Source organism: Saccopteryx leptura, chromosome 1, assembly GCF_036850995.1.
Source record: "Saccopteryx leptura isolate mSacLep1 chromosome 1, mSacLep1_pri_phased_curated, whole genome shotgun sequence".
In the NCBI taxonomy this organism is placed as follows: Eukaryota; Metazoa; Chordata; class Mammalia; order Chiroptera; family Emballonuridae; genus Saccopteryx; species Saccopteryx leptura.
The window spans coordinates 150,478,913-150,490,388 of record NC_089503.1 but is presented as its reverse complement, the minus strand read 5'-3'; the positions used below and the strand labels follow the sequence as shown (position 1 = coordinate 150,490,388).

Genomic DNA, 11,476 nt, shown 5'->3' with positions numbered 1-11,476 from the left:
AGAGAATGGATCAAGGACAGATGATGTGAAGCAATCTGGCCCAGAGTTTATTCTAATGAGCTGGTAAGTGACAGGTTGTTAACTGCAAACACACGGAGGCCACAGGCCCTTTGTCATCTGCTGTAGATGTGCATGCACTTGTTGGTAAATTATGTATGATCTACTTTGTAGGCTGTGGATTCTCTTTTCTGTCAGTCTTCTAATTTCTCAAGGCAAGGTAAAAGAATCTCTTCAGAGAATTTAAGGAAAAGTTCTCTAAATGGCCGCAGCATCCTGGGAAGATTATGTTCAGTCAAGATCTTTTCACTGTAACTGAGTCTCCAAAAATTAAGTAAGAACAAACCTGAGAGGGTTGAAAGGTTGTAAGACCTCTTAATAAACCACTATTTACCTGATTAGCCAAAAATCACCTGTCAATATTATATACCATAGATTCCACAAGCGAGTGTGATGAAAATGTGTGACCAATAAATAGAATACATGTAACAGACTAAGGACATGACTGCTATATAACAAGAACTAGGTTAATATTTATATCTGACACTCTTAATTAATTTGTCATTCTGGTTTGATCTGGTAGTTACATTCAGTTGATAGTTTTTTCAATCTAGTTTTAAGATTTTTCTCTACAGTGTAAATCTATTAAATATTTTTGTAGCATTATGTTAGGATACTTTAAGTACATCGTTCAGAATATAAAACACTTCTTGAGTAAATAATTTTCTACGCTAAACTCAGATATGATACAAACATCATTCTCCTTTATTTATAAATAAAAATTTTATTTTTTAAATTAATTTTAGAGAGAGGAGACAGAGAGAAAGAAAGGCAGGGGAATGGAGGAGCAGAAAGCATCAACTCATAGTTTCTTTTTCTATGTGCCTTGACTGAGCAAGCCTGGGGAGTTTTGAACCAGTGAACTCAGCATGCCAGGTCGATGCTTTATCCACTGCACCACCATAGGTCAGGCAAATAAAGCCTTTAGATCAGCAGTTCTCAACCTGTGGATTGCGACCCTGGGTCGTGACCCACAGGTTGAGAACCGCTGCTTTAGATGTTCACATTTCTTTATGCCACAACTACATAAAGATTTTTCTATAATATAGCTGTTTCATTATTCATTCAATAACCTTGAATTCACTTCAAAGTTCCCATAAAACTATGTTTATCACATGGCTCCATTTCCTCCATCTCACTCTCGACCCCAGCTGTCCTTTCTCTCGGCCCTCAGGTGTTCCCATTCTTGTCCTCATTCCCTCCACAGAGCAGGGCTGTCCACAGCTTGCACACGCTCATGGTGAAGCCACTTACTCTGGAGTGTTTACCTTATGAAAAGGTTATCAGCAAACTTTCCAAACTTAGATGCAAACATGTCCAAAAACAAAAGAAATTAAAGTTTTTCTAAGGAGCAACACCTGTCAGCTCTTTATTTGTTGTTGGAGTTGCAGTGTTGCACTGTGTGTTGTTTTCCACATGAACAACTGGAACCCTACCTTTGCCCGGCCCTGTGTGTTTAACGTTGGTGATTCTAGATGTTTCATTTGACTTGAAGGGCCGTCTCTGCATCCTGCAGCTGCTCTGCATGAAGATAGTCCTTGTGGAGAAGCGTTTCACAACAGCCAGCGATGTTTTCAACAGAAAGCTCTTCCTCATCACCACTTGATTGCCCAGGGCTCATCCTCAGACATCTCCATTGGCAAGTGCTTCCCAGGTGAGCTAATCCTCCTGTGTGGCCTCGCATCCCATACACAGACTGTAACTCATGACTGATGTCTCCCAACTCCAACCTCCTCCCGGAATTCCAGACTCAAATATCGAGGAATCAGGGTATGGACATCCCTGGGAGGCTGTCATTCTGCCTGCCACAGCCACCTTGGAGGAAATACAATTAACTTCCCTCCCTTAGTTCATTCTGATAGTCTTCAAATGGGTCCACCTTGCTCTCCATGCCCATGCCACTACAATTCTCCTCGAGACATCAGAATACTTTGTTTAAAATTGAGGTGTGATCATGTGAACTTTGGGCCGAAAACCTTAAAGAATGACTTCTCATCTTCCCCAGAACAAAGTCCTCACCAAGGCCTAGAGGGGCTGTCTCTTCTACCCAGTGGCCTCATTTCCTTCATTCAGTTCTAACCACACTAGCCTCCACCTTACACACACACACACACACACACACACACACACACACACACACACCTGAATGTTCAGTCCCTCAGACATCCAGAAGACTGGTTCCCTCGTTTCTTCAGGTCACTTCTCAAGTGTCACTTGATCGAGGGAGCTCCCCTGATAGGCCACCATACGTAAGCACATTGCCTGTTACTGATGTTCTCTATCTGCTAAAGACCTCATGCTTGTGCCCCCCCCAAAAAAATCACAGGTTGAAACCCTAGCCCCCATTGTGATGGGTCTTTGGGAGGTAATTAGGTTTAGACAATTTCCTATGAGTAGAGCCCCATGATGGGATTGGTGCCCTTACAAGAAGAGGAATCCTCATCACAACCCCACCAAGCTGGTCTCCTAAATGTGGACTCCCCAGCATTTAGAACTGAAAGAAATAAGTTTTTGTTCATGTAATAAATGTCTTTGGTATTTTGCTGTGGTAGCCCCTGCTAAGACCTATCCTTACTCTTATATATTTGGTCGATACTTATCTCTTCCCAGGCCAAAGACCCACGAGGGTGAGGATTTTGTGTTGTGTTCTTCTACTGGCTTCTCAGTATCTGTCTCACCGAGATTCTCAGTAACATTCGATACACATCTGTTGAAGGGATTAATCTAATTTTTTAACTCCACTACTGTTAAATACTGCAAACTTGGTCATTTATACCATTAGTTCACAGCAGAGCTGCTCCCCAAGGTCCCCTGCCCCCCAGAAATTGAAGATGCTTAAATAGTAGAGTTGCCAATGACTGACATAAAAATTATAGGTCTGTAATCTGAATGGCAGTAAGAACTGTAATTTTTTTTAATCCAGCCATAAGATAAACAGGAAAAAAATACATATAAAATTTTAAACCTTTTCAATCATTGAAATTAATGCATTAGGAAAATACTAATTGGGAAGTGGAGAGGAAAAGAACTTTTGACAAGCTGATTGTTTCTTGTTTCTTGGGACAATTTAAGTATTTCCATTTTGTTTTGTTTTGTTTTTTTCTTGTTCTGAATGTGTTAACTTTATATTTAAGCTGATAAGAATTCTAAGAGGTCAGTATATATTTTAAGTTCATTTGCTAGACAAAATATGCGGAAATGTGGCCTATTTTATCACTTTTTTTCTTTCTGAATGGCTATTTAAATATAGATAACAGCACACAGGACAAACTGGAGGAGCAGGTTCTGTCCCCGGGCCAGCTCACCTGTTACCTGATACTTGCACTCAGATGGCAGACCCAGCAGTGCAGTGTAAGAGGGCTGGACACTTGCCCAAGCCGAGCCTCAAATGCAGTAAGTAGCCCTCAAGTTTAAGAACTGGGATAGGCCTGACCTGTGGTGGCACAGTGGATAGAGCATGGATCTGGAACGCTGAGGTCGCCAGTTCAAGACCTTGCATTTGTCTGGTCAAGGCACATACAACAAGCAATCAATGAACAACTAAAGTGAAGCAACTATGAGTTGATACTTCTTACTTTCCTCTATCTGTTTCTCCCCTCTTTCTTTGTAAAATCAATCAATAAAAAATTTTTTTTTAAAGAACTGGGATAAATGACTGTTTGTTAAACACAACTCACATAATTTCACAACAAGGAAGAGAAAGGAACCCCACACAAAAGGAAACAAGAAAGTCAAAGGGAAGTCTCTATATAACATATGAGTTCTTCTTAGAGCAAGCCAAAAAACCTATAAGATGAAGGTGCACCCCAGGTGTCTCCATGGAATTCATATAGCAGATAGTTTTACTTCCGCCAAGATTTCCACACTTGGTTTCTGGTCAAAAAATATGAACATTATTTTATGTGGGATATGCCATTTCCTTAAAACAACTTATGGTTCTTGTTAACAAAGTTTGTTAACCACTTTTCATGTGGTTATTCTGTTTAGACAAAATTGTATATGGAATCAATATAAACATTGTAAATCTCACAAAATTATATGAATGATCATTACAAACAAACATGTTTAGCACCTTTGTTGGCAGCTCACTGCCTCTGAGGATCTATGTGTTCCTCTCCTTCATTGCCCTACTCAATTGTTTAGGCTACCTCTCCTACCTTTTTATTCTGGTAGCTAGAATAAAAGTTTTCAATAGTCACAGTATTACATGTCCCTGCAAGACCAGGGTAAGTTGAGGACATGTTCAGCCAGGGACCCTACCTTGAGCTTACACCCCATCCCGGACTAGTGAGGGGGACTGGAAGTTCCCAAGAGTGCTTCTTGTTGTAGAAATGGCCTAGTCTCTTAAAGCCTCCTCTTCCCCTCTTATAAAGCCAGGGCATTGTATAGTGATAAAATAGCTAAGTGCTGCTCTTATCAGCTTGCAAGGACCCTTTGAATCCCACAAGGCACATTCACCATCTCATCTTCAGCTCAGGATGTCTTCTATACTTCAGTCCTCCCTTGGGTCTCTGAACCTCTCCTGCACTGGGGTCTCTGACTCTCGTGTATGTATGCAGGATTCCCATACGCTTGCGCGTATTATATTTGGTTATTTTCTCTTGCTTAAAAAAAAAAAATAGCTAAGTGGTTTCTAAGTCCCTTCCAGCTCTAAAAGTACATAATTTAAAGCTGCTAAAACAACTCCTCAAATCGACTGTGGTACATATGTGTGTTTATACGCATATATACATACGAGCTGTTTCACTGTGTAAGGGGGAGGGACTATACGCAGTATTTGTACCAGAACTTTGCAGGGCACCACTATTGAGATCTCCTCCTGGGAGAGAGTCAGTTTAGGGGTGGCATTGGCCCTGAAGGGGCAGTCTGAGAAGTCGAGTGCAAGAAACAGCACCAACTACTGCCGCTTAGCCCCAGGGGCTGCAATCAGGATCCTGAGGCAACGTGGTTGTTTTTTCTTGGGGGGGGGGGGGGGACACGTGCCCGCTCAGCTGGGGACCCAGCGGAATTTGTAACCCCCGTTGGCCGTCCGAATGGTGAAGGCGTTGCCCTGGGGGAAGGCGAGGGTGCGGATGGTGCCGTGACTGCGGATGGGGGTGCAGAAGGAGCCGCTCTCCTCCAGCTGCCCGCAGCTCAGGTCCAGCGAGCTCCCGCCGCAGTGCGTGCGCAGCCCCCGGAAGGCCCCGTGCAGGTGCCCAGGCCCGCGGGCCGGGCTCGCCGGCTCCGGCTGCAGGCGGAGCCGCTTCGGGTTGCGGCTCTGCAGCGCTTTGTCGCAGCGCTCGGAAATGTCCCTCAGCATGGCGTCCGCTTGCGCGCAGTCTTGCCCCGCAGCGCCTAGCAACTCCTCCAGGCTCCTCTTGGCAGTGGCCTTGAGCAGGCAGGGCTCGGCGGCCGCCCCGCCATCCCGGGCCTGAGTGATCATCAGCTTCTACAAAAGACCGGGAAGGCGCTTCCTGGGCCAGCTGCACTCGTGTGTGCGGGGGCGCGCAGAGAGTACCCAGGGGCAAGGGACTGAGCAGGCTCCTCGAGAGCCTCTCTGTTCTCCAGCCCACAGGGGCCCAACAGGGGGAGCGGGTCTGGGTGTACAGGACATGTCCGACTGCCCGCAGCACCCCACGAGCGCGCACGCGCCCACTTACGTCCAGCACCGAGGCCAGGTGCCGGGTCCGACTGGCCAGTTCCTTCAGCCGCACGTTGCGCTCCTTGAGCGACGCGATCTCCTCTTGCTTCTGGGTCAGCGTCGCGTGCAGCTGCAGGGGGTGATCCGAACTTTGAGAGGCAGGCCACTGTGCTCGGTCAGTCAGTGTATTAAGTCCAGATCCTAACGTCCAATCAGGAATGGGGATCCTCGGGCTTTTACACGGGTGAGAATCAGAATTTGTGTGCGTGCGTGACTTTTTTAAACAAAGCACGTAGACAAAATGCATCTTCATGCGCCCTCGGGGTGGAGCGGCGGCGAAAAGTACTGACATGAGCAAGAGGAGGTCTAGGTTCTGCCTCTGAAGCTCAACCATTCTCTACCTCAGTCTCCCTACCTGTAAAATGGGGCTTGTAAGTGTCTAGTGCAAAGGATATGAATGTTAAACGCAGGGAGATGATAAATTGGGAAGCTCAATACCAGACATGTGGAAAAGCCCTGAGTACATGCTGGTGGCCCTATTAAACATCTGGTGAAACTGTCAAGTGAAGTGGAGCCCCCAGAGCAAGAGCAGCTGCGTGAGCCACCGCGGACCCACTGCTTCCAACCCCCCTTCGGCACGTCCCCACTCCCGCAGTTCCACGCCCTGTTCCGCCCCAGGAGGGCTGGCCGCCAGCCCCGCATCCCTACTTGGTTGTTCTCAACCAGCGCGTCCCCAAGCGCCCTCTGGTTCTGGTCCGCCACCTCCTTCCAGTACCGCTCCGACGGGGGTACGTCTGCTGAGCGCGGCGGCGGCTGCGGCGACTGCAGGGCTGGTGCGTCCCGCGGAGGGGAGAGGCTGGGCCCGAACGGCAGTGTGTCGCAAGGAGAGAAGGGGAAGTCTCCAACGGCCAGGGTAGGCGACATCAAGGAGGACGAGTCTGAGGGAGAGTGGGAGCTAGGTCTGCAGCCTCAGACTTGCGCCCTCTCGTACAGGGACAAGATGCCACGCTGGATGCAGGGTTACATGGAGACTTGGCTTCAGTAAGTAAAGCAGCCCTCGCCCCGCAATCCCTGCGACTCCCAGGCCCTTCCTGACACCTGTTCCTTCCCCGCTCCCAGACCTCACAGACGCAAACGGAGAGAGCGCTATGGACCTTGCAATTCGTCTTCTCTATCACATCCCCTAAATAGCGAAGAGCCCGACCCCTTGATGAGTTGCGGGCGAGCCTCAACGGGTGGTGGGCTTACCACCTTCACGACCACGAGATCGGAACTAGAATGACTGGGGTGGGGACGCCTCCGCCGTTGTTTAATTGCAGAGAGACTTCACTTACCTGCAATGAGGTCCTCCACCGTGTCTCTGAAATTCTGCAGTTCCAAGTCTGCTACCGTTTGCAGGGCATAGTTCTGAAATAAACCAGAGGTGTGTGCGAGTTAGAGTCCAGTCTGGCAGTCCTGGAACACTTCCTACACCGACAGCTGGCTTCCTACCTGAAAATCAGAGCCCCATGCGAGACGCGGAACCCAGAGCCTTGCACGGCCATGGCGGGGAGCCCGTGGGGACCGGGTCCGCGAGGGTCCTGCAGGGCACAGTAACCGTGCGCGGCTCCAGGCTTGGTCTCTCGGCGCTCAGCGCAGCAGCCTGACTCCCCGCTTTCGGCAGCCCGCACTGTCGCTGCCCCCGCGCCGCTTCACTAGCCCTCCACGAGCCAACCAGTTGCCTGCGGCGCGCTCCTGGTGCGCTCGCCCAGCCTCAGCTCTGACTTACCTCCGGCCCGCCTAGGACCGGAGCTCCAGATCTGGGAGCGCGCTGTGGTGCGCACACTCCCTTTCCTCCTAGGACCCGCAGTGACTTTAGGCCATATTTCCCGCCAAGGCCCCGGCACAGTTAGACCACCCCTCTCCCCATAAAGGAAAGGAAAGACGTGGGAGCCGGAGGTGCTATGGAAAGTGCTTCGGTCCAGCACGCTGCAGCCGTGGCCCCTGTTGTTTGTTTCTTAAAAAACTGGAGTCGGCTTTTCCCCTTACGGTGTACCTCCAACGTCAGGAGCTCGCCTGGTTTCTTCCATGTGCCTGAAGGCGTGGGCCGGAAGGAGTGGGGGGGGGGGGGCGCCAGGAACCTTCCTATCCCCTAATTCCTGAACACTTAGAGTTGAAAAAACTCTTCACATAGAGTCTCTCTGTTCATTCACACCAATGTGGGGAGCAGGCTAGGGCCCGGGAAGTGGGAACGATTCTTCTGATGCAGAATCTGATACTCAGAAAAATTGAATTGCCCAAAGTCACCTAGCTCTGGAAACGTGGAATTGGGGCTTGTGTTCCAGAATGCTGGTGCCTATTTCGGTCCTCCTTCTGCCCCTCAGTGCCTCTGCTCCATCTGTCTTCTAAGAAAGACTGAACCCCAGTGCACACAGACAGACTTGGTGGTGGGTGCCTCCAGTATGCTCCTCAAAACTATCTATCCTACTGGTTGCACTGTTACTGATTGGTAGATTCCTTTGTATCAGTCATGGTCTTCTCCCTAAAGCCCTTCCTTGTACTATTCAGCTATTTCTGAGAAGAAGAACTTATTCTGACCCTAACCTCAAAATTGCACAAGAGTCAGTTTTCCAAAGGGAAGAGGGCCCTGATCGGGGAGCCTCTGGCACCAGCTGGGAACTGAGGCTACAGGGGAAAGGAGCTGAGAAATGAGGGACTAGGGGCCCCAGAAACTCCAAAGCACAAGTGCTGCCCTGGTTGAAGAAGGCAGAAAGGCCTCCTCCCCAGTAATAAATAAGGCCTCCTCCCCAGTAATAAGGCTGGACGATGAGGAGCCTGGAGGCTAACTCAGGAACTGGGGGCCCAGGAAGTGCTTTCTCTCTGCTGTCCAGGCTTGACCCATTCTGGACAACAAACACTTCTGGAGCACACCTCTCTCTTTCCGCCTTCCCCAGCAGGAGGGAGGCTGGGCAATGTGACAGGAGTGTGGACTGGCCAGGGATCTCCCTAGGGACCATCCTCTGAGGTCTCTCACCCTCTGCATCTGCCCTGATTTCCCCAGGAAAAGTCCTGAACCTTCTTGTGTGAGCTCTGTCCTCAAAACTTTGAATCCTACTTTCCCAAGTAGATAAAAACCTGGCATTTCTTCAACTACAACAGCAGCCAAAAAAAGACTAACACAGAACATGGTGTCAAATTTAAGTTCTGTATACTTAAGCAAAAAGTCAGCAAGAGCCCGCCTGGTTTTTGTTGCGTGCAAAATAAATGTGTAGGAGTGAGGACACTAGGTGGGTTCTGGGTCCCCTGAAAGCTGCTCATACATTATCTTTCCTTATCTGACCATCCAGATCTGATAACAACAACAGAACAGACTCCGCAGAGCAATGCCCACCCGCACCATGTGTCCCGACCATCTCTGCTCTCATTGGCCACCTACCCTGAGACCCATGGGCTCTATCTATCTCAGTTCTAAGAGGCACTCAGAGGGCCAGGGAAGCTTTGCTCCACTGTCAGCTGTGGGAGGTGGTCATATATTCTTCTGGGCCTGTCCCCATGGACCTCTTGTCCCCAGCACCTGCTGCCAGGAAGCTGGGACTGGCACTCTTCCAGGTTGGTTCCATGTAGCCAAGACCTCCCGACCTTCTGGGCACTTCATATCCCATGATGAGCCAGGCTTTTGGCCTCCCAGAGACCAGTGCCGGGAGCTCCACCAGCTGCCTGGTGGGTGTCCACCCTGGCTAGCAGGAAAGTGGGATGGAAGTAAGAAGATGGGATTTTGGGGGAAAGAAAAAGGTCAAATGCCTCTTTGTCCCATAAGGGTAAGTCACCTGAGCCTTTGGGTGGGAGAGAAAAAAATCTTTTTGGAAGTGTTCAACTGCTGAAGGGCCACTTCTGCAGAGAGCAACCTTTTCCATCAGATTTCTTCCAGAATCCTTTGTTTTTCTTCCTGCTTCCTCCAAATACAAACTTTTCGTCTTTTCCAGTCTTGATCCAGAAGTTATCCTCCGATCTCCGCACCCCTTAGATACCCAGGGAATAAGAACGGTTAATGAGAGGCTGGGAAGGGGGCCACATTAAGGGGAACAGACAAGACGGTGTCAGATGCCCAGTTAGCAGCTGTGCCCCCCCCCCCATCCGCCTGGTCCCTGGGTGAGCAATCACCGCTTGGCCGGGTCGAAGCTCCAGGGAATGGGTGGAAGGTTGAACGGAGACCCGTCTGGCAGAAGAGCCCTACTGGTGGGCCCCCTACCCGAGTCGGTCAGAGTGCAGCGGTCGGGACCAGACTGGGAGGAAGGGGGAGTTCTGATCCTGGAGGCGCTGGTTCCAGCCCGACATCCCACCCACTAGCCAAGCGTGCCTGCTCTCCGCACGCGCGACGAGCCTTGGCAGAAACTAACCCGTGCCCCCGAAATCCGAATTTGGGCGCCAGAGACCGAGAGGCGCCACAGGAACGGGGAGGTACCTGCGAGGCGGCTGAGTCACCGGCAGGCGGCGCGTCGGGCCCGAGGAACGAGCAGTCGGCGAGGTCCTGCAGGTCTATGGTAGTGAGGGCTGTGCGGGGAGGACGGGAGACACGGCGGGCCGTGAGCCGCCCCGCAAGGGCTGGCCGCTGGCGCCGCCGCCAGGACGCAGGAACCCGGGGAAGCGGCTCTGCCCGACTGCTTGCGCCCACCCGCCCAGCACCAGGAGCCCCAGGGGGCGCGCGGGGTCACCGCGCTCACCAGGCAGCGCAGCGGGCTCGGCGCCCGGGGGGTCCTCGTACACCGACACTTGACTGCCGCCGCCACAACTGGGGAAGGACTTCCGCGGAGGGACGAACTGGGCGGGCACAGAAACGGTGAGTGCGGGCCAGCCAGCCCCCGGGGGCCCAGGGAGTGCGGACCCCGCGCGGCCGGCCCGGCCCCACCTTCCGCTCCAGCCTCCCGGGCTTGCCGAAGGGCCGGCCGCGCGGCTCCAACATCCTGTTGGGGCAGATGCTGTCGAAGGCCCGGCGTCCGGCCGCGGCGCCCTCGCACGCCTGCATCCTGGCTCCTCGCCGGCTTCGTCCCGGGAGCCCCCGCCGACTGCTCGGAGGCGGCGGCCGGGCTGCGAGGCCGACGCGCTCCTCGCGCTCCGCCGGGCGCCTGCGGGCTCAGAGGCCGTCCGGAGGTCCCGGGAGGCGCGTGGCCGGGCGGAGCCGAGGGGGGACTGCGAAGGTGCGGAGGGCGAGCCGGGAGGGGAGGCCCGCCGCGCGGGAGGGGCGGCTCGCGCCGGAGCGCCAGCGGTGGCGCCTTCAGCCCCGGACAATCTGCGCGCGGGCGGAGGCGTTAAACCCAACCCGGCAACGGCTTCCCCCGGGAGCCGCGAGCGCGGGGCCCGGGCCCGCCAGCGCCCTTTTGGCGAGCGTTGGCGCCGCCGCCTCCAGGCCGCGCCAAAGGGAGGGAGGGCGGGCAGAGGCGGACGGACCCTCCACCGGCCGCTGACACTGGGCGCTGCCTTCCCGCCCTGGGCGAGCGGGGACGAAACGCTAGGGTTTCTTATTCCCTCTTCTTCCCGCCCCAGCCTCAGAGCAGGAAATGAACGTGCCGACTCCAACGGCAGACCGGCAGGGGCTGGTGGGGTGGAGGAGCCCAGCAGGGTCTCGCCAGAGCAGCCCCCACCCCAGCACAGAAGCCCCTTCCCCCGAGACTCCCAGGGCAGCTCGGCCGGCTTTGACTCACCGACTTACACGTGGTCTCCCTGGCTCCGAGGCCAAGGGCTCGCCTCGCACCCCGAGATACGCCTTTCCCGGCCGCAGCGCCCGAAAAGAGCCTTTAAAGGAGGGGGTGTCAATTAAGAAAA

General features: G+C 52.5%; 1 protein-coding gene across 1 annotated transcript; it reads right to left on the bottom strand.

The window, feature by feature from the left end:
- Positions 1-5,039: 5,039 nt before the first annotated feature.
- On the bottom strand, positions 5,040-10,679 carry MCIDAS (multiciliate differentiation and DNA synthesis associated cell cycle protein). The gene is made up of 7 exons (XM_066360839.1): positions 10,563-10,679; positions 10,378-10,474; positions 10,119-10,207; positions 7,012-7,084; positions 6,386-6,615; positions 5,697-5,807; positions 5,040-5,485 (listed from the first exon to the last, which is right to left on the bottom strand). The coding sequence occupies exons 1-7, from the start codon at positions 10,677-10,679 to the stop codon at positions 5,045-5,047; spliced, it is 1,158 nt and encodes a 385-aa protein (XP_066216936.1). The 3' UTR covers positions 5,040-5,044.
- Between the last annotated feature and the right edge of the window lie 797 nt (positions 10,680-11,476).